Consider the following 22,377-nt stretch of genomic DNA (forward strand, 5'->3'; position numbering starts at 1 on the left):
GCTGCTGCCGAGAATGCTGCCGGCGCTCGTTGTTCTGATGCTGGTGCTCGCTGTCCGTGCTACTCGTCGTTGACGCTATGTGCTGTTAGTGCTTGTCGTCCGTGGTGCTGGTTCTTGTTGTCCGTGCTGTTGGTGCTCGTCGACCTGCTGCTCTCGCCTCCGCTGTGTACAGTACTACTGATGAGTTTTGATTGGGTGCTAAATGAATGGCTATAATAATTAAGGATTTCAGTGTTAGTACACTCACTTTGAGTGCTGTCAAACTCTATTCAGTGTTATTAATTGTCCAAAGATGCAAAAAGAGAGGTTTATGGTGCTAGTAGTATAGTGTGGGTGGTACATAATTTGCTTGGGTGTTGTGAGGACGTTCTCCCCGACGTGTTGTATGAAAGCTCTTACCTGGGTGCCCTGAGGATGATTTGGGTGTTGCATGTCTCTTTTGTGAGTGTTTGTAGGATTTCCTCGTGATCAAAGCTGTAGTTTAGTACTACTTAATATTCCCATATTGAATATCCGAAGCAACCCGAAGTGCGCAAATTGCTGTATCAAAAACATGTACCGGTAGTGATCTAATAATACCGTATTCTTATTGCAACAAGACTAGCTACATGTATGAGCTCTAGGGGGGGGGGAGGGTAAGCATGTTAAAATAACCTGGGCAAATTGCAAGATCTCTGCAATACATGTAGCAATTGAATTTTGAGCTCTCCATTGCAGTAATACACCGCTAAAAAAAAAATTTTACGTCGTGTTTTTTTCGATCACTGCTTCGGAGTTCAGTACCAACTATTCAGCTAAGTATCCTTGCAAAAAAATGAAAAATACTCGTCGCAATTGTCTTAGTACAGGAATGCTCGCAAGGTTTCGACTTCGACTTTCCTGCGTCTATGCTGTCCGATTTCGCTCTGTGTTTCGCCCAGATCATCACTATCTCCTTCACACACGGCGGCATCCAGTGCTGCTATGGCTGACAAATAGTGTGTGCGCATCCGCAGATAGTGCACCCGAGCTGCTCGCCCTGCCGCCACTCGACTGACTCGGTCCAGCGTCAACAATTGCTCAATCGTCTCTTCAATCTCACTGGAGGTTACGTGCACCGACGGCAGCTTCACTAGCGCTGTACTATCGCGCTGTTCATCTCCTTCTACAGCCCCTGTATCAGCCCCATCGTAGTCAAACGAACCGACGCGTAGTCCGCAGCTATCAGGCACCCATTCCTGCATGATCGGCGTGTTGTATGTCACTGTAACAGCACCGACGGCTAAGCTCTCAAGCACCGTTTCTTCATATTTTTCCAGCTCCGGAGGAACGGGGAACAGGTGCATCCCAATGCTGTTTTTCAGCCTGACAATCTCCTGAGGTGAATTGGCGTCTTCTTCGCACACCAAGTCCACGTTAAGTTGGCGTTTAGTTGGTCTCTTGGCTGGTTTCTTTGGGCTATCCAGGCCTTCCAGCCACTCCTCCGCAGCCCGGTTCGGGTCTGCCGCTTCGGCTGCCTCTGCAGCTTCAGCATCAGCCTCATAGTCCTTGACCATACTGCTTAAAATACGCTGAAATGACCCACATAACACTAAAGACCGCTCGAAGCGAACATGGAGCATAGGCCACGCAGGATGAGCCACCCAAGCAGTCAGTAGTTCTTCAGTGAGCTGCTGCTTCTTGTCCGCGTCATCCACCGCTACAACATGCAGAAATTCGTCCCATTTCTTCCGGATATGTCGATTATACACATCCGGCACGGTCGTTTTCAGCAAATAAACGCCGAAATGACTCGCGGCGAGGTCCGCGGTGCCCAGATCAACAGGCGAAGTCCGTCCCACGCCTGCTCGTCCTCGATGGTCGCGTTCTTCCTGTCGTTCTTGACGGAATTTCAGCATTTGCTTTAGTGCAAACTCTGATTTGACCAGTACTAAATCTGGAAATCTAGAAGCAAATAAAACTGGACGCATCGCACTTAATGGGAACATGGCTGCAAACACCCCAACTTGTGTCTCTGCTGCTCTATCGAGTGGACTGGCGCCCACAGCGACGTGAACCCTACTTGCGATCTTAGAGTGAGCGTTTGCAGCCACAACTTGACTTCGAGGCCACAAGAATGCCAACTCGGTTGCTTGAGCCATAGCTCTGTCACTTCCCGTAGGAATGACAGCTAGACATGTCCACGGCAGTCTGGCCTGGCCAGGTTGCCGTGCTCCTGGACTGTATTGTTGCTCGAAGCGACGTTCCAGGAACCTCAATGCTGCTGCGCGAGGCTGCATGTGGGTACTGGGCACTGCACTACGCTGCATCAGATCAGCTGAAGCTAGCAGTCTCTCTCTGAATACACACTCGTGGACGCGTAGATCAAATGAAACAGTCTGGAACTTGCAGTAAATAAGGATCTGAAGCAGCACGAGGCTGATGGAGGCGTAAGTGAGCCAGTGGGTGGGATAAACCCAGTATTTAACTGGGGCATTGGGGTCTCCCTTCCACATTTTGACCCAATCTTTGGGACCTTTTAAGATCCATGCGGTCTTTTGTCTCCATTCACCCACTTTAGATGCTGCGACTGGGAATCGGGCAGCCCATGGAACATACAGCAACTGTAGCCATGTCATAAGTTGTCTCCATAGATCTTGCAGCAGCTTAAGTCCTCGTTCACCTCGACCTGCGTTATTAGATAGCTGCAGTAGCTCTTGGTCTTCCACCGACGTCTTGGGGCCGTTTTGTTTGGATGGAGCCACTTTGCCTGGTTTCGATGGCGCATTTGCTACGCCGTAGCTCTCGCTGTCGCCAAGCAAAGAGGACGCCGATGCTGCGGACGCCAAGTCGCTCTCGTTGAGCGTAACGCTCTCGGTGGCCGAGATTTCGCTCTCCATGCCCTCGAAGAAGCTGCGCCGACGCAAGCGTGACGTCGGCGCTGCGTCCATCTCGCTCATCATGGTTGGGGAGTGAAACTGCTTGGAAAAATGCCACACAAATTCAACATGACATTTATGTTGACCACATATCAAATTTGCTCCAGAATGCAATGTATAAAGCCATTTTTCTTAAAGCAGGGTACATGTCAATGACATGTACCCTGCTTTCATGACATGATGTCATGTACCCTGCTTTAAGAAAAATGGCTTTATTTTCATTAGTTGTTAAAAATAGGCTTAACTTCAATTGTGATTGAAACTCACAGTGAAAAGCTTACCGCTTTTTTTTAACAAAAAAATGTTTTTAAATCGGTAAAGTGCTTAAACTTACTACCGAATTGCAGTATCGTGCTGATCCAGCAACGATAACACTACGGTCACAGGTCGATGTCGCTTTTACTGTATTTATTCAGTAGCTTAGTCTTATTTGTGTCCGAAGATTGCGTGATGATCGACCACCCAGTGGAAACAGCTTGGGAGGCCTGATCATCACAAGGTTCGTGACGCTGAGCATAATGTTGGTTTCAATACATATCGTACATGCACTCACGAGTCGGAACTGTCGCCGACAATCTGTCGGTGCACTAGTAGCCCAGCTAGCCATGCCACCTTCAAGCCGCCGTCGCAAGCCAGTCCTGTGCAGTTTTACAGGCTGCGAGAAGCAAGCACAGACACGCAGACTATGCAAAGCTCATGGAGGAGGTGTTCGATGTCGTGGATCGGGCTGCTACAAGCTAGCTCAGAGTCATGGTCTGTGCGTCGCACATGGAGGTGGTCGACGGTGTGCCCACGACGGGTGCAGCAAGCTCGCGCAGTACAAACGATTTTGTCTCTCGCATGGAGGAGGTCGACGTTGCTTCGTCGACGGGTGCGAGAAGTTTGCCCAGTTGAGAGGTAGCTGCAAGGCACACTTAAAACGCGTGGACCAGACGAGCAAAGTAGCGACGTGTCGGACGGTAATAGGAAATATTCCACGTTCGCTGGATCCTGTCCCGGCTACTATGTCGAAACTTAGTATTGCTTTCTTGGTGAATCCACAAATCAACACACCCGAGCGCGTGCATCCTCTAACTTTGGTGAATACCGATTTACCCTCAGCACAATACTGTACCGATATCGCAGCAGTAAAGAGGTAAGCTTGGAGTAACTTTTCTTAAAAAAAAGGCAATCTATTCAAATTCCGAAAAAGCTATCAGCAATAGATCAATCCTGACTTGAGCATAATTTTGACAATTTACTGGTAAGTCCAAGTTGCTGACGAGTCTGAAATCAGTCGTTTTGTTGTGCCGCGACGTCTTGCACTGGTACGGTAATACACTTAGGCCATGATGAGACTTCCTTGTCGGTGTACCGAGCTCGATGGGGGGGTCTCCTTCTGAGTTGGAAGTTCCAACTCATTCTAGCTGCTCACAGGAGCTGTACCGGGAGTGTCAACACCTCTAAACATCTAATCCGAGTAGTTGACTCCAGCAATCAACTTTGTATGTCATTCACTTTTGATCGGTATCAATTAAGCTACGAGTCTTTATCCATTTAAATCTCGTTTGCATTATTGTGGGATTTTGATGACAAAATGCTACAGTATCACAAGTCATTTGAGCATGCAATAATGGGCTTTCTGCACGGAATATAACCTTTAGCGGCGGGTTGCAATCGCTTGAAGCCAAAGCTGCCGAAGTCCTCATGCTCGCCACTATCGCCGTCATCGTACTTCGCCTGGGGCATGTCATAATTTTCAGTTCATCTAATTAGCTGTCAGAATGACTTGCTAAAGGTAGATCATCTGGAGTCATGGGGCTACTCGCGCTCTCGCGACGGGGCAGCGATATCGATGCGTGACACAGCGGGGGGGGGGCATGCACTTCATCGCATGATATCCCCTCGATATCGACGAGAAGTGACATGATTATTGGTGCACATGCAACTATTCTTCCTTCGTTAGTGGAACAGCAAGTTAGATAGGCAACTCGCGTGTGCTTTCAACGCAATCATGTAAGTGACATAGTTTTTTTTGCGCTGCTTAATAACATTAAAGAACTTAAGTAGTTTGAATAGCGAAACAGCGATTTCTGGAATAAATGACTGATAGATTACCTGCATGCTCCAATACTTAGTGATGTTACAAGAACAATTTTTTGTAACCTTAGGATTTGACTATTTTTCTGGCAATCGGTCGTATAGAGTATTGAAAATCTACAGATGGTACCAATATTCACATTATCAACTACCATTATAGGTGACTCATTTCTTGTGTCCAGCTTGTTGATGAAGAAATGATTGACTGCAAACCCGTTGCCGACACATCTTTTCGAGAGCTCAGACTACAACTTAGTCCAATTTGCTAAAAACATGTTTTGTGTTTGCTCAAGGTAGTTGCATCGCTTATAGGTTAGGCAACTGACTTAAATCTAGTATTATCTCGTAGACTAGAATAAATACAAGTGCACCTGCATTCAAAACGCCTCCAGAATTTCGTATCAAGCTGTCATTTGGGCAATATCAAGTTTACTCTAAAATAATCCCTGCGGTGGTGTTTTTACCCTAAGTTTTGTGTAGCTATAAGTTAAAGACATCTGTGATTTATATTCGTAATCGGCCAAAATGCGCGGCATTTGCTCGCTGGCTGCCATGGTGCTTACTTTCTACGCGATCACCACGTGCACCAAAGCCGCCCTGATCGACACCGCCCGTGGTTTGTATTACGACAGTACCAGAAGTATCACCTCTGATATAAGCGCTCGCCGTCTTAGAAGGGAAGCGGTCGTATTGCCAGCTGCCGCGTTTCATCATCACCTAATGCAGAAACCGTCAGCACCTTCGACTCAATCGTCGCAAAATCGGCTCACTGAAAAGTGGTCGAAAGCTCTCGGTGTTCCACTGTTACTTGGTGCGGCAGCTGGCGTCGTTGTTGCTTCTGTCAAGATATTTCAAAAGCTGAACGAATCCGCCAAATAATGCTTACTGAAGTCACCTGAGTAAGTACAAAGCCCTCGGGCCCAGCATCTTTAATTGGACTTAGCTTAATTTTCATTTTACCGCAAATGAGAGGTTGAAAAAAAAAACTCAAGGAAAAAACAAAAACATTGCATTTTAAACGGAATAACTGAATATAGATCCATCAGCACATTATAAATATGCATCATTTCCGGATTCAACGGTAATGCAAAATACAAAAGTGAAAGAACAAAGTGAATGGGCTGTCTGAGGCATTAATATACAATTACACGTATAATATTCAGCGGAAGGATGCATAAACTGCGATGCTGGATGTACCTTCTGGCATAATAAAGTTTGGGTCCTTCAACGCTCTCTGACAAGTCAATAAGCATCTCTGTTGGACTCGTCCTCCTACTAGGAGGACGAGTGTCGCCCAGTAACATTCCTTGAGCTTGCGCCACCGCCAAGTGCTGCTCTTGGATAAGCTCACGCAGCACGACGTTGTGCGCCACTTCGTTATTTAGCACAATATCGTCCTCACCGAGTCGCACTAACGTCTGCAGCTCAAGGTTCTTTAGTTCAACCTGCAATACAGCGACCACCGCTTGCAACACGGCTTCTCCTCTTTACGTAACGCGTGCGTAGACTTTCGCTTCTTGTAGATGCGTTTCTTTTTCATTGGACTTCGCGCGCTGTCACTCGCGTCGGAATAACCATAGGACCATAACGCTATCGTGGCGACGCGGGTCGGTGACGTGGCAGTCATGTCGGACTCCACGACGTTTATCAGGTCTGCGATGCTCACAGCGTCGTTCATCGTGCAGTTTGAGCCAGTCGACCTTGGAATGATAGACGAAGCCAACCGATCAAGCGGAAGAGCAAGTGACAAGGACCATTGTGCTCCAGCGAAATACATAACATGTAGTTACCACTCGGATAGCTTACCAGGTTGCCGAAAAATTAATGGATAGAAAAAAGCGTAATCACAAATTCTATTATGTAGGTAGACCTAGAGCCTCTCTGACGCAGTTAACACCTTGCTTACGAACGTCGTATAAGACGACATATTATTTTTGTTACGTCGTATATTACGACATTGCACGAAGGTCATTAGCAAATGGCTCGGAAAGTTTTTTCAATACTTTAATCAAGTTACCACAAAAATATAATCTGCGAGAGGTCATTTTGCTACAGGTCAAAACCAGGCCAGGGGAAGGGGATCAGCCACGTCGTGAACAGCCACTCATTCGACATTTTGCTGGATGGTGCGCATACGGAAGAGTCGACGCGAGAAACCCGCCGTGCCGGCTGCCGCTACACACGATATTGACTTTGGCCACTTATGGCGACAGCTTCGGGCGGCGGGGTGGAAGTCCAAGCGTCCGAGTGGCCTCCAGACTGAGTGGAGCTACTCGAGTCCTGACAACACGCAAGTCTTCGTGGGGGAGAAATCAGTCGTGGACTACGCGTTCGACAGTGGCTTGCTGGAAGAGGCGGATGCTGATGCTCAAGTCCGAGATGAAGGAGGTGGGGAACTAGACCAGGCAGGAGCTGGTAGTAGTGGTGAAGAGCAACAACACGAGGGGGAAGACGTCGTTCGGCCTTCCCAGATCGACACGAGTGTCCTTCTTTCGCAGCATACTATTGATCGAATGTTCGGCACCCCAAGTGATGATGACATCGAGCTGTCGCAGACTGCAGTGAGCAGAGCATTCAATCTATCCCCAGGAGATCTACAAGACGGCGGTGCCCACGAGGCCGCTGCTGGACTGCATTTACTTTCGGAGGCTTCTGGATTAGAGAGCGAGGGTGATGTAGACGAAGAAGAAGCCGCTGCGTCTCAACCTCGACGACGGACACTTACGCCGTTATCAGGCAAAGAGGACGTGAATGTTTTGCTGGATGGGGAGAAGCCGAGTGACTACGAGAACTACAGCTCGGGTGACAGCGACGACGACGGCATGAGTGATATTAACAGCGATTCCGGAGCCGGGATGTCCGAGGAAGATGACGACGTCCTGTCCGACAGTGACGCAGTTGAAATGGACAAGGCTTTCATTGCGGCACTACAGGTGGGCAATAACGCACTTAGCAGAACCGCTGCAACGGAGAGAGAGCAGACACTACGAGGAATGCAGTGGACGCCAGTGTCTTCGGAGTACGAGACAGATGCTGCTGCGTACCCTGGACTGGGCACCGAAGAAGCAAGGCCTGTGCCCGACCTGCTGCAATTATGGAGATCGCCAATCCTCACCTTCTTTTATTTCATGCCAAAGTCTCTGTGGGTTTCTATCGCGGCTGAAACGAACCGATATGGTCTACAGCAAGCTGGCAAGCGCGCCCGTAACATTCAGGCACGGCAGACTGACCTTCGGCGTGAAACTATCAAGCAGATTACACGTCGTTTGAAGGCTAAGGCAGCATACTCTACACAAGAGATTCTTCACGTTGTTGGACTCCTCGTTGCACGGATGCTCTGCCCTCAAAAGAAACGATTTGGTGCGCACTGGAGTATGGTGGAAGACGGTGCTGTTCCCGCCGGTCTTTTTGGGCGGTTCATGACGCGTGACAGTGCCAGAGTATCATGCGAGACTTGCACTTCGTAGACAACACGATTGACCACGGTAACGATAAACTCTGGAAACTTCGCCCTGTTGTTGACAAGGTCCAAGAGCGCTTTTTGCTGGGGTGGTCTCTTTCTGCTATTTTTTCGTTTGATGAGGGTATACTACCGTCCACGTCGAAGCGGAACACGACCCGGATGTTCATGGCCGACAAGCCTCACCGCAACGGGTCCAAACTATTTATGGTCTGTGACGCGCAGACGGCATACTGCCACAGGTACGTTTAAAATTTGTATGTCGTAACTATCTACTTTGTGTTTGCCTGACAGCAGTGAATGTCGTAACTATCTAGGTTCGAAGTTTATGTGGGTAAGCGTGCATCTGCTGGTGGACCTGACACCTCAGTTGACTTTAAGACTGGAGCTGCAGCCGTGGTACGGAATTTGAAGATTGTCTCGCCCAGTCTCGTCACAAGTGGCATACCGTCGTGATCGATCGCTACTACTCGTCCGTGCTCCTTGCGATTGAGCTCCTGAGTATGAAGGTGTATGTTATTGGCACGATCATGACTAACCGGCTTGGATTCAACCCGAATCTCAGGGCTACGAGCAAGACACGCCCAGTGAGCATACCCCACGGTACATTCTCGTTCTCTCGCTCTATCGCCATCCCGACCATGATTTCCTGTGTTTGGTGGGACCGGAAGCCCGTCTATTATCTCTGTACGGGCTCCATTATGGCGGCGTCGACAATTGAGCGAAAAATAAAACGTATCGGTGCGGTTCGAGTGCCGTGCCCCTCTGCTGTAAATGACTACCAGAACTGGATGAGCGGAGTTGATGTCCACGATCAACTCCGTCTCCAGTCGTATTCACTGCAAATGTCGACGAGGTTCACGAAATATTATAAGAGCCTATTCTTAGGTTTGCTGGACATGGTCATGGTAAATGCGTATCTTACGCACAAAGAGGGGGCCAAGATCAAGGGGATGGCTGCTATGAAGCGCTCAGAGTGGTTTTGCGTCCTTCAAAATCAACTTCTCCAACTCAAAGCCGAAGATTTTGCTGGAGTGGAGGCAACACCGCCTCCTGCGAGCCAAAAGCGCCAGCGCACCCCAGTACGCCTCACGCACGCGCTGCAGCAGTCTGAAGATTGGGTTACCGTTACTGGGGTCCAGAAACGCCAGCAAAGATCGTGCAAGGTCTGCGCGCTCTTGCGTACTGAAAAGAAGAAGTCCTTCGCAACAACGTTCTTTTGCGAATGCTGCTCCGTTGATAATGCGAAATGCTGGTTGTGCAACCGTATTCGACGGGAATACAAGGGCGTTGCGAAGACATGCTATGATATCTGGCATGATGACTTCGACGCCGGGCAAGCTATCCCACCAAACTTAGGGAAGCGCATTGTGCTCCGTCGGCCCGGCCAGAAAGCTGGCCAAAGAAAGAAGACGCGACGGGAACTTCGGCTTGGGCACGATGCTGGCAGCGACGACGGCAACGGTGGTGACAACGATAATGGTAGTGATGACGAGTGAGCTTGGTTGCGTGTCAGTTGATTAGTGATTTGTTTCAAATACACAGCTTCTTGAACCATCGTACCTTCGTCCTTGCGTTTCTTGATTTAAGTGGACTGCCTGTGAAGCAATTTAGCCATCTGTTGACTGCACTTGCAGTCAGTTACGACATTGAGCAGGCAATACTGTCGCTGAATCCCGTCAGAGTTACGACATTGAAAGAAAAACCTGTTGAAAATTAATGTACCTAACCTCACGTCAAAAAGTGCACCCATACAAATACGTAGTAACATTGATATACCGTATCTTACGACATGCGCTTACGCGTTCTGGGCAAGTACCGTCCGGAAGCAAGGTGTTAAGATACGTGCCATGCGATCGAATCGACGTCTCTCGCATGTCCATCACGGCACCATGCGAGATGTTGAGGTCCGTGTGGCAGATTTTCGTGCAGGCCCAGCGCATGAGGACAACGACAGGCTCGTCCTCGCCTTCAGCTTTCTGCTTCGGTGTGTCCAGGTACGACACCAACATGGCGGCCGTCGTGTCACGTCGAACGCGCTCCCGCGGTCTGTACGGATACAGCTCGTCCTCGTCTACGAAGTCTGTGGATGTGACCGCATAGCAGTCTCTGCCGCTCCTGCCACTCTCTGTGTTAGAGTACTCTGTAAAATGCACTAAATTGTTCTCTACGAGGACACCTCGACTGGTCTGGGACACGAGTCGCATCTGCGAGACCCTCTCGTCGTTCATATCGTCGTCCTCGCGCACTGTAATGTTGCCTGACGTCTCGGAAATGATGATCTCGACATTGAACGCAGCTTGGAGCACTGCGTCAAACACAGCGCGGACGCCTCCTTTCACACCGTGTAGCGGAGTGATCTCGAACCGGGCAATACAGAACCCCCCGTCCGCCGATTCGTATCGCTCTTCCTGAAAGTAGGGAGTGTTCGGTTTGATCCCACTGCTTCGTGCACGCAAGAACCTTCTGGCCTCTCGAAGTTTAACCCCTCGTAGAGCATGTAGCACGCGTCGTCTTTCCTCTCTATCTGCGCTGAGACAAATCTTGGTCTCCATGGGTCTCACTCCACTCATTTGGTGCTGCATCTGACCCGATAGAAATGCTCTCACCTGCGCCATCACGAAATGCTGTTCCTGAATCGATTCTTTAAGTACCGCGTTCTCTACTGCTCGGTCATGGTAGGAGTTCGACACTTTGCCCTGCTGTACCAGCGCCCGGAACTTAACATCCTCAAGCTGGGCTTGAAGCTCCGCGATCTCCCTCTCCAGAACCGCCTTCTGCTCCTTTCGAATCGTGTGCGTCGCCTTGCGTTTCTTGTATCTTTTTTTTTTCTCGGGTTCTTGTGGCACAGGAGAAGGTGAACCTGAGGCGGAGGATGCCGGAGATTCGTCGTTAACAACTTCTTTTTCGGGGTCGGTAACGAGATCCATCAATGAGCCGTCCTGAAGACTCGACGGCCAACAGGTAGATCCGTTCCAGACCTGCAGCTGGCGGTTGGCCACGACCATGAGCGTATTATGTGGCTGACACTTCGCCTTGACAGTGAAGTTGGCGGTTGAGACTTGGAATGGGTCCATGGACGTGGAGCAGGAGATTTTGATGGTATTTATTAGTCAAGTCTTCCGAGCATCGACGAGTGTGTCGGTAAATGCTCAAGTGATGACGTTGTGGATGAGTGTTTTGTTGGAATCGCCTCTGAAGTTGTGATATTATATTTAAAAGATTATTTTGAGCACGGAATATGAAAAACCTTTGTCAAAACGATTTGGTATAGTAATTGAAGTGGCTTTATTCTTTATTAGAGATCCTCGGCTGTTCTCACCAAATTAATTACGGTGCCGTAATCTTCCAAGACCCCGACGTTGACGTTCTCGGCAGTCAAGTCGACTGGGGAGTGAAGATCCAAGTGTGCTTCGAAGTAGTAGTACGAGAGGCGCTCCTGCATGCGTTATGTCACTGACAGCAAGACGAGGTGAAGAGGATACTGTCGGTCTGCAGGCTCGACATGAGATGCCCAACTTTGGCAATTAAATATAACGGTCCGTCACGCCTGCAATTTGGAGGCTGGGACACGCATCATGCGTCGCATGGTCCTAGGTACGCCACATGGACATGCTTTATAGAGCCTTCTCTCTTTCTCGGCAGTTTAAAATTTTCATCTCGTCGACTTTTTTCACATTGTCAGCGTGAGGGCAGTATTGTGCCTTGCAGATGAAATGTCGCTCGGTTTTATGGCCTAGATAGAACAACGCGCTAAAATAACCTTGAAAAAACGATATGCATACAATTCACATCATTGGCACCAATAATGATCGATTGCCACTTTTTGACCGACCAACGGCAACTAAAAAGTATCCACCGCCAGTCATTCTACTAGCTTATAAAAGCGCACACACATCACCTATGCAGCAACCATACAATTGCATCACGTAGACGTTACTATTTTACCGAATGAGAGGTGCACACATGTACATATCTACGGTAAAGATCAAAGCTCACTTCAGTGTCTTCTACTCAAGTATCACCCTCGCTGCCAATGGTGCTGTTTAGCAAAGCTTTTGAATCTGAAACCTGGAAAAAAAGTTCCAGGTTCGAGGGGAAATGTGTTTAGCATCGCCAGATTTCCCCTGAAACAGGAGAAAATGCCACTAAAAGTTCCAAGAATCACCGCGCTTTAGTGCCTTTGTTTCAGTGACGTCAGGAGCTTCCTGAGACCTGGAACTTGCAAAACTAAATGTTCTTCAGCGCCTCTTCGTGGCGTTCTCTCAGCACAACAAGATCCCCCCTCGAGAAGGAATGGGGAAAGCTAGCAAGCCGGGTAGGCAGAAGAATGAGGATGCAGCTGTTGTCGTCGACGGCACCAGCACCGAAAACGATGCGGAATGTAAACCAGCGCCTTTCGAGAAGCGCAACTGGACAGGGGAAACGACGCTTGGTCTTGTGCGAGCGTGGAAGAAAGTAATGACAGGAGAGCGTCGCAAGGACGAGAAAATGATCACCCAAAAAATCTTTGACGAGTATAAGACAGCCTTCCCGACCTCCACGCGATCGAAGAAGGCCGTCGAAGACAAGCTGCAGGCCCTCCGTGAAATGTATCGCTTTATTAGTGACGTTAATGCCAATAGGATCGCAGGGAGCACCGGCAAGCCTAAGTGGTTTGAATTGAGCAAGAAAGAGAGGAAGGAGCTTCGGTAAGTAGCCAAACCGTCTTTATGATGACACATTGGTATGTTTATTAAGCTTTTACATGCGTATTGCAGTGACCGTCATCGTGTAAAGAGCCCCAACGTGAGCCAGGACGTGTACGATGAGCTACACCTCTTCTTTGGCCGGCAGGTCGACACCGAGCCGCTAGAGTCTACTTACGCCGCTACAACTCGCTACAACAAAGAAGATATCACGAACAGTGCTACTAGTGACGACACTAGCAGTATTTTTGGTGTTCCCGCGCGCACGGACTGTGCTGATGAAAATAAGGACTCGTACAACACAGGAAAAAGAAACAACAAGAGGAAACGCAGCAACAAGTATGATGAGATGCGGGAGATTCTCCCAACAAGTATGATGAGATGCGGGAGATTCTCCAGGAACGATCAGCAGAGCTGGTTGAACGTACCCAGAAACGGCAGGAAGAAGAAATGAAAGAACGCCGACAGCAGCACTCCCAGCACATGGAGCTATTGGGAGCTCTCGTGAGTGCTCTGACGACGAACAACAGCGCTCAGTGATTCTAGGCTAAACTTTACATTTCTTACTAGGACATTTGTCGTAATTTGAATGCAAACCATCGTTTCAGCTCATCTCGTGTACTTTCGCTAGATGCTCCCCACTCACTTCAACGGGTTGAGGAAATCGAGCTTCATACTTCCGTACGATCTGGCGCCAGTCATCTTCTTCAATAAGGTATGAATCATTGTTGTCTTTGAGAAAGTTTTGGATGATGCAAAGCGAAAACACGATGTCGGGAGCATCAAGCACGTCCTGATCAATTCCTTTCAGCAAAATACGCCAGCGACATTTGAGCTTGCCGAACGCGCACTCTACGCGATAACGAGCGTGGCTCAATTTCTTGTTCATCTTTGCTATGATTTCGTCTGCTTCAGTCTCAGCAATTTCAAAGGTAGTCACTAGATAATTCGTGTTCTGATAGCCTGAATCACCAAGTAGAAAATACGGGATACGAGCATAAGTGTCCACTCCCGTGGGAAGTGTGATAGTCTCTGATGCTGCTGAGATCGCTGGGAATGAGTGCGCAAGAGCACTGTTGCGAAATACGCGACCATCTCTGACACGTCCAGGCCATTTGCAGTCGAGATCGCAAAATCTACCTCTCCAGTCAACCACAGCTTGTAGAACAACGCTATACCAACACTTTCTGTTGTAGTACATCGACCCATTTATCTCTGGCCTTGCAATTGGTATGTGAGATCCATCAATGCACCCTACGATCTGAGGAATGCCGCACTCGCTAGCGATATGGGAGGCGCAAAGTCGAAACGGTGGAAATGCCACCAGTTCTCCCATCAAACTACACACAACAGCTGCCACTTCTTTTACGATGCCGGCCACCGTAGCTGGGCCGATGGCAAAGCGATCTGCCGTGACGCGAGTTGATGAGCCGTGTGCGCACAGGTATAGGAACACCGCAGACGCTTTGGCGGCACAACGGCATCGGGTGCCTTTCGCAACGGCACTAGCCCAGCGCAAATGGTCCTGAAGAGGCTAGCAATACTGTTGCTATCCATGCGAAATAGGACCTTCATGCTGGAGTCGAAATACACTCTTGATGAGAAGAGCATCTGAGACCAATGACTACTTCGTTCCTTTGCAATCCATTCTCGATCTCGTGGACGAAAGAACCCGCTAACTACGTCCACCTCCATCTCATGCTGCTGTACGAGCAGGTTCACCGCTCTAGAAGTAGAAGGATCTGGGTGCTCTCATCATCTCCGACACCACAACAGCTGCCAAGCACGAAACAGGATCCATGATACTGCTCTCCACTGCGAAATAAGGTAACCGCGTCGTGTGCAAAGTGTTGCTACGGTGTTTAGATAGCTGTCAGCAACAGCAGCTCACCTATGTAGGCAATGCCGACCAAAGCAGCACGGGTTTTCACTGTTCATAGCACCAAAAACGCCATACAAAAGGTTAGAACGACGTACTGATCATTGTAGAGCTGCTACGCACCTGCCGTAGACTCGGGCAAGACGGGAGGTGGAGAGAGCGGCGCAGAACTCGCAGTGTAAGGGAGCCGGGCTGGTCCAAGTGGCGTTGGACTGCGCGCCTCTGTGCCTTCGAGACTCTATATCCAAACTGACCAGTCGTCGAGCAAGGGATCCAGTCAAATGGATGCTAACCACTCAGCAAACTTGGAGGCTTGGAACTTTTGTTCCAGGTTCCAGTTTGACACAGAAGCTAAACGGGGCCAATGAGCCCCTTCCTGTGGCTCAATGCCTCGCTAAGATCGTCTGGACCCTTCTTACTACGGATATATCGCCCCACGACAGCAGCATGCTGGTAGAATCGCTCAAGGCCTACGTTGTGAGCAAAAGCGCCCTCACTTCGTGTGCGTTGTGTACGGAGCTAGTCCCGCATAACCTGCGCACAAATCTACTTCTGTGCAAGTGCAAAGCTAAGGATGTTGCTTCTACGCTCGTTGTCCATGGAAGGACAAGGTGCAGATCTGCATCTTGTCCAACGTGTTGAACATCCTGGAGGCGGGTAAACACATGTCACCCACCTCGTCCGAGATGAAGGCCTGCGCCCGGGATATGTGCACCTACAATCACAAACCTATGAAGATATTCCGCTGTATCGTCCGTCTTTTGAAGTCGGAGGAGCGAAATTGCCATCGTTGGCAAAGGTGCAGCCCTTTGTGTAACACTACCATCGCGCCCACCTTGGTGGAAGCGACTTTCATGACAGTGTAGCAGACAAGATGAGTGAGCATGCGTACCGTGGAGAGGAGGAAGCGTTGCAGGCTTTCACGCTCACGTGGCACTCATCTGCCGATGAAGAACCCATTGTTGGCCGCGGTTCGGACTCAGATCTGCTTGCGGTGGGCATTTTCATCAAAGCAATTTCATACGCGGCTAGACCGCGATCCGCGATCGTACGTCTTACACATCGATTCAACAAATACGTTGAGCCAGGTGAAGTACCCGCACCTGGTGGCTGGGATCTCAGACTGTATGAGCTCTTTTTACCTGGTTGGATTTGTGATTCTACCACATCAAACCGAAAAACACTTCTCGGAGGCCTTTGCAATGCTGCATCACCTGTATACTAAAGTTACGAACAAGCAGATCTCTGTCCGCTACGTAATGGCCGATGCGGACAAGGGACAGAGAAAAGCTGTCAACGGGGCGCTCGGTGACGGCAATGAGCTCGTTAATCTAATGTGCTACTATAAAGTAGGTGCCAAGGTATACAAGAAGCCTGGCTAGATATTGCTGCAATGCACTACTCTACTTCGGAGGCTGAGCTCGAGCGCATTCGCATACGCAGCTCAGAAGCCTAGCAGATGTTACCGTATCGCATCTCTCTGCCTTCGCAAGCTACTTCTCCAGTGCTTGGATTGGCTTCCCGCTCAGACACTGGCAAGCGCACCACACACCTCGTGGATTCGCTGCCACTAATAATCCTGTCGAGCAATTCAATCGCGCAATCATTCAAGCGTGATTACACGCTCCGATCACGGATAAAAATGGGTACTCTCATTGATCAGCTACTGCTTTGCGTCCACACTGATGCCATCTTAAGCAAGACATTCGCTACAACTGCTCAAACCCGTCCAGATGTGCCTCGTCGTGCTCGTGAAATGGTGAAAGCAGGCACAATTCGCGAAGTATTCCCGATGAAGCACACCATCGGCTTTTTAATCGGCACGGCAACTCCACCGGCGCCAAAGGATATTGTCTACGTCTTGTCTGACACAATGGAGCGGGTTTATGACCCGCAGGACAGACGAACAAAGGAAGCTCTTCTTGCTACTGCTTCCATCTCAGCGCAAAAAGCTCGGGTAAAGACTCCTGATAGGCCTGGAGCTGGCTGGGAGGCTAATGTGGAGAAGCAGACGTGCGGGTGTCGCGTATTTGTCAAGGCCGGGTGCTACATCCACCTCGTTTACGGTCTTTCAGTGAGGGATAGACTCGATTTCTTTGGTGGTGCACGTCTTGTTTACCGAGGCAGAAACAAATCTCGTCGACTCGAAAGCGAGTCGCAAGGGGCTGGCAGACCTGTAGGTAACAGTAGCGCACTGCAGTTAGACTAGAGCGTTTGAAGCATCTAATGCATTCACTCATTCATTCTGTCATTCACTCGTAACAGCTAGAAGTGGAGCGGCCCCTACCAATTCACCCTCCGACCGCCACCAACATATGCCTATTGATCATGACACACAATGCCGCACCTCTTCAATGCTCCACCACCGCTTTGCACGGCTAGCACCGCGCGATTTTCTCCAGATTGCCGGCGCTGTTACACTCTCCCTCATAGTTCACTGGTGTCTGCAGCTTTTTCTGTCTACACAGGAAGCGCATGTTTCTTAGCGGGTCTTTTACAGCGCCTCAACCACCTTCATATAAACGGAGAGCATCTTCTCTGCCCTTTCGGGCTCGCTGTACTTCAAAAACGTAGCGTTGGTTCGAATACTGGGTATGTGCGGCTAGCTACGGGTACGAGGGTGCTAATGAGGCTTTTTGGGGTTCCGGAATACCCCTGTAGCGTTCTGCAGTGCCACGATAACGTTACCACTGCTTATCGGTCTGGCGGGGCCTGTGCCGGGACGATATCAAGTGCCCGTAGTGTGGCACACACGATGACACAAGCACTGCATGTACCCATAGACAGCGGTGTATTTAATGTGCAGCTTTTGGCGCTCTACATATTAATAGTAATGTCCCAATCAAATCTAAGTGGAACAGATGAATTGTGGATGCAAACAATCAGTTTGAAAGGTGTTTTTGGTATTTTGTCCCTAGATAGAGCACGGTTGGCGCATAAAAACAGGCGTAAAACTGCTAAAGGAAAGGCATGTCTGGTATAATCATATCTGCACTCGATTTGCGTTTCAAAAGCGCAAAAAAGGGTAGCTTTAGAATACATCGATGTCGATTTGTCGTAAATCGACCACGAGCGCTTGATTTGGCTTGTCGTAGCTCGATTTTTTAGCCATTATAATTTGGACGATCTATCCCTTTTTATAACCTCGATATTTAAAATGACCCCGGTTTATTATAAATCGAGCACCCACCCTAGTGGTAAACGACATAAGCTTTGCAAAGCACAATACTTGTACCAGTGTATGGTGATACAACGCTATTTGTTTCCAGTTACGCGGTTAAGTGCGAAAAGCAAAGTTTGCTCATTAGACAGGTTTCGAAACGCGTTTGCACTTCCCTCACCTTCACATTTGTAAACACGAGCAAAACTAGCCCTCCCAGTCAAATTCTGATGGAGCTCGCATATGTGCGGATAGAGCACCTCTACCCTTACACCAATCATTCGCTCATCGAGCACTGTACTATATGGTTAGCTTCGCAATCGCACTGTTAGAATTTCAATGGCGGAGATACCGAAACACAAGAATTTCTCGGAAGCTGAGAGCGTGATGCTGCTCAAGCTAGCTCTCGTAGGTGAGCCCTACTCTCAAGAGTATGGCAAGGTAACGGCCTTTTCAGACTTTTTCGGATGAATCTGACCGGTAAGACCGCTTAGAATCGCGTCGATGCACTTCTAGGTTGGCAACTAAATTATACTTAATGTGGTTCTATCATCCTGTATCCTAATTATATTTTCATTGTAATTTTTCGTTAAGCGGTGGCACAAAAGAAAAAACCGAGATACATCTAAGCTGTCAGGTGTGACTGGGTCTCACACTGAAAAATATACCGTTTTAAACGAGATTTTGGCTAAAATCGATGATAGTAAGATCGACAAAGCTGCTAAGAAAGAAATCATGGCTAAATAGAATGCTACAAATGTGACAGCAGGCGAGACGGTTCGCAAAGTTGCGGCTGACCGTCTCAAGTGGCAGCGTGGCGATGAAGATGAAGGCACTACTGACAGCCCGTCGAAAGGGGCCAATTTCGCTAAGCTAGTTGAACTCCTGCGGGACCAAAACGAGAAGGAACTGCAGGCTCGCCGATACAAATGGAGGAAAGAGAGGCTGGACTGTCAAGCAAGTGAGAGCCGCTTTATGCAGCTACTGGAGCTCCTAGCTAAGCGTGGCTAGCGATTATAGAATCTAATATTTTGAAATGTCTTCGCAATTGGCACTAGCCTTACCTTCACATTTAGGCGACTGAGGGGAAAATGAAGGTAACGCCCGCCTCGAAACCTTACTAATATAGGTCTGGCGTCCCAAAGGTACGAGAGAAATGGCGTAGTGCACTCTGCGAAAGCAGTCCTCTACAAGGCAACAACGAACTTGTTTGCCGATGAATGCCATTTTCCGATATATATGGCTCCCTGAGGGTGGGTGGGCACTCATTGAGTACCCATTGCAGCTCGACCGTGCGGCTCAAACTGCGAAGATAATGCAAAATATATGGAGCATATGCATGATTTCTAGGTCTACACAAGCTATTTTGAGGTCGGGCCGTTAAGGAAATGACCTACGAGACCAGTTATGGTGGCCGCACTACTTGTGCACTACGGGATGCTCGTAGTGAATAATTGACCTATATTCAATACGACGCTCCCGTAGTGCACAACCGCTTTGCAGTGATACTTTAGGGCTTTTTTATCCCCAACACTACACCGTTGGAGATCGATGTTTTGTACTTGCGTAATTCTGGTCATTTTTGCGTTTTTTGCACTACCGCTGGAGATACTCTTAAATTATCTAGTGGTTTACAAAATGTAAGTATAACTCAAGTTTGAGTTGATACATTTATTGCAATGTAATTGAGTTGCAATGTATTTTACTGAACCTGAAAACGAAAATACAATAACTTTTTATAATTTCCAGCCCCTGCAGCGGCTACCGATACTACATGTACTTTCATTTATAGACCAGAGGACGACATGCTTTCGGTTAGGCTCTGCAGTTCTCTATAGCTAAGCAATAGCGGCTGTCCTTAGACCAGCGCCTCCACCTGAAGCGCGCCATCGCTATCGCTATAGTGACGCTTGGCGCGTCTAAGCAAATAAATTGCTGGAATTAGGCTACTACGCACCGAGGACTTGCTAAATTGGCTCTCCAACCTGAACACTATTCAGCGAATTCGAATTGTTGCATAAATTGTTTGCATGTAGCAAGGATGACGGATTGGAGACAGCGCATCCAGTCGCTCGCCGGAGTGATATCAACGGTGCTGTAGGGGACGCAAGACTGCAGCGGTAGTCGATATTGGCGCTGCAGCCGCCGCAGGGACGGAACCGGCGGCGAAGATCGTGGTGCAGCAGATCCATCGATTTGAGATCAAGATTACGATCTACGATCGTCTTACCGGCATGGCGGAGCTTGGTAGACAGATGCAAACCTGTGAGGTCGTATAGGACAGACTAACCACTTTTTTGCGGCCGTCCACGACGCACGCTGAGCTCCTGGGGCCAAGCTCCTTAATGTGCTACTCTAAAAATTTCCTATGCTTCGGTGAGTATCGCCTGGTATGGCACATTAAGGGAAGAGCTCCAGATTTCAGTGTGACCTCCATTGGTGGCATGTCGACCGGAGGATCTCAGCCATATTAGTTTAAATGCATTCTTTCGCTCGATAAGAATACGTCGCAACTGCTCCACATATAATCACAAGGCTCCTTCCTTCCGAGCTTCCTCCTGTTTTTCGTACAATACCTCCATCACTGTATTCAGTGGTGGGTCACAAGCATCTTTGCACAGTGGAAAACATGCATACTCCTCTTCTTCGAGCAAAATTTCTTTCTCGGCTGCCAACGGAAGCGCCTTAGCTGAGCCGGCGAGCGCCAGAACGCTCTGCACACCGCATTTTGCAGTGTCATCAATGTCCGACATGTCATACTCAGGCTGCACCTGTTGAGCATCGGACACTAACTTCTTCGGTCTCTACCCCAGCCTTGTCATCCCCAGTCGCGACAGCAAAAAGGTCACTTTCTCGCATCCTGGTCCGGCTTTAACTCCCTGTCTCGTTGTCCTGCAGTACTTGCCGCATTCGTAGTTGTTTTAGAGAATCCAGGTTTCTTGTCGTCCTGTCCGGACCGACCACCATTTGGCTTGGTAGTTTGCTGGAAGGCTTAGCTGTTTGTTTTAGCCTGTGCCGAAGCCTCAATGTGCACTTCGAATCGCATAAATGCTTCCATTTCTGACCGCAGCCACTTTAGAAACGCCTGGACACTCGACTTGGCAGTGACATTTGATCGCTCACTACCGCCTTGAAGACAGGAGGACAAATCGCATCGATTAGATAGCTCATCACATTCTTAGGATCCTGCTGCACGATATTCCTCCATGTTGAGCTTGTTGAGGATTGTGAAGAGCTCAGCCATCAATCGCAAAATCCGCGACTCAGCGTCTTGTAGATCCATGTCCATTCAAAGCGCCTTACCTCACTCCCCAACTTCGTATAAGCTGTGAAATCAGGTTCATGGGCTGAAAAAAAAACGCTTTCCGCTTGGCCTCAGACACGTCTGTCTTAAATAATTCAAAATCACAAATTCGAACTTAAGTGCTTTGCACGATGTAAGCGCCTACAGGCATCACAAAGAACCTTGCGTGTGTAGGTTGGTTGAGTTCTTGAAGCCGTCTCTTGTAGATCATGTAACTGTCCACGAGCTCCTTTTTCTCTCTTTTTGAGCTGCCTTTGTAGATAGGAGGTACAGGCAGGTTGGTTCCTGCCGCGACGGTGACGGCTGGAACCTCTGTCGGTTTGCTTTCGGACTCGCTTGTGTCGTTCTGTGCAAACACTCCCCACCTAGCAGCGCTTTGGGGCCTCACTGACTTAGCTAGGCTCTTTATTCGTTTCGTTGCAGCCCCACAGACTCCTGTGCAGTTTTCAGAAGACTGTACTAGTCTTCTTTGTAACGTCGGTGCTCCTCAATCTAACGACACATATTCACCTGCCTCTCGACCTAGTGTGACCGCTGGTCGTGCTGAACTTGAAGGAATTCAGTTTGCGTCGCGAGGAGCTCCTGTCGTCGATGCACTTCTCCAAATGCCTCAACTTGTCACCTTGTTTCTTCACCCTGCCCTCCTTGCTGCACGGACATCTGCGTTCGCGTCTCCTGCAGCACCAAATAGTCGCTATCAGGGGGTAGAGGGCATTTCCGGAGCGGTAAGGGCCACCATGGACTTATCGTCTCTTTTTATTCTGTTGGGCGCTCGTCGTTGTGCGATCTCTCAGCCTAAAAATTCTTTGATCGATGTCGCAGCTCTAATTATAAAATTTATAAATGAAATTTACTTAATAGTTAGTTTTTTGCGCCTTTCTACAGCCGTTATCCGTTATGCAACACTCAC

At 48.8% G+C, this 22,377-nt stretch overlaps 3 protein-coding genes across 3 annotated transcripts; 1 reads left to right on the forward strand and 2 right to left on the reverse strand.

Annotated features, from left to right (window-relative positions):
* Nucleotides 1-839: 839 nt before the first annotated feature.
* PITG_07589 (uncharacterized protein) lies at nucleotides 840-2,921 on the reverse strand (the record flags this gene model as incomplete). Its single annotated transcript, XM_002904525.1, has 2 exons — nucleotides 840-1,106; nucleotides 1,188-2,921. 2 exons carry the CDS (start codon nucleotides 2,919-2,921, stop codon nucleotides 840-842), a joined length of 2,001 nt encoding a protein of 666 aa, XP_002904571.1.
* Nucleotides 2,922-10,461: 7,540 nt separating this feature from the next.
* Nucleotides 10,462-11,113, reverse strand: PITG_07591 (uncharacterized protein; the record flags this gene model as incomplete). The annotated part of the gene is made up of 3 exons (XM_002904526.1): nucleotides 10,462-10,510; nucleotides 10,579-11,004; nucleotides 11,103-11,113. 3 exons carry the CDS (start codon nucleotides 11,111-11,113, stop codon nucleotides 10,462-10,464), a joined length of 486 nt encoding a protein of 161 aa, XP_002904572.1.
* A 7,389-nt stretch (nucleotides 11,114-18,502) lies between these two features.
* Nucleotides 18,503-19,174, forward strand: PITG_07593 (uncharacterized protein; the record flags this gene model as incomplete). Its single annotated transcript, XM_002904527.1, has 2 exons — nucleotides 18,503-18,575; nucleotides 18,930-19,174. The coding sequence occupies 2 exons, from the start codon at nucleotides 18,503-18,505 to the stop codon at nucleotides 19,172-19,174; spliced, it is 318 nt and encodes a 105-aa protein (XP_002904573.1).
* Between the last annotated feature and the right edge of the window lie 3,203 nt (nucleotides 19,175-22,377).

The sequence above is a fragment of the Phytophthora infestans genome, genomic scaffold (assembly GCF_000142945.1).
Source record: "Phytophthora infestans T30-4 supercont1.11 genomic scaffold, whole genome shotgun sequence".
In the NCBI taxonomy this organism is placed as follows: Eukaryota; Oomycota; class Peronosporomycetes; order Peronosporales; family Peronosporaceae; genus Phytophthora; species Phytophthora infestans.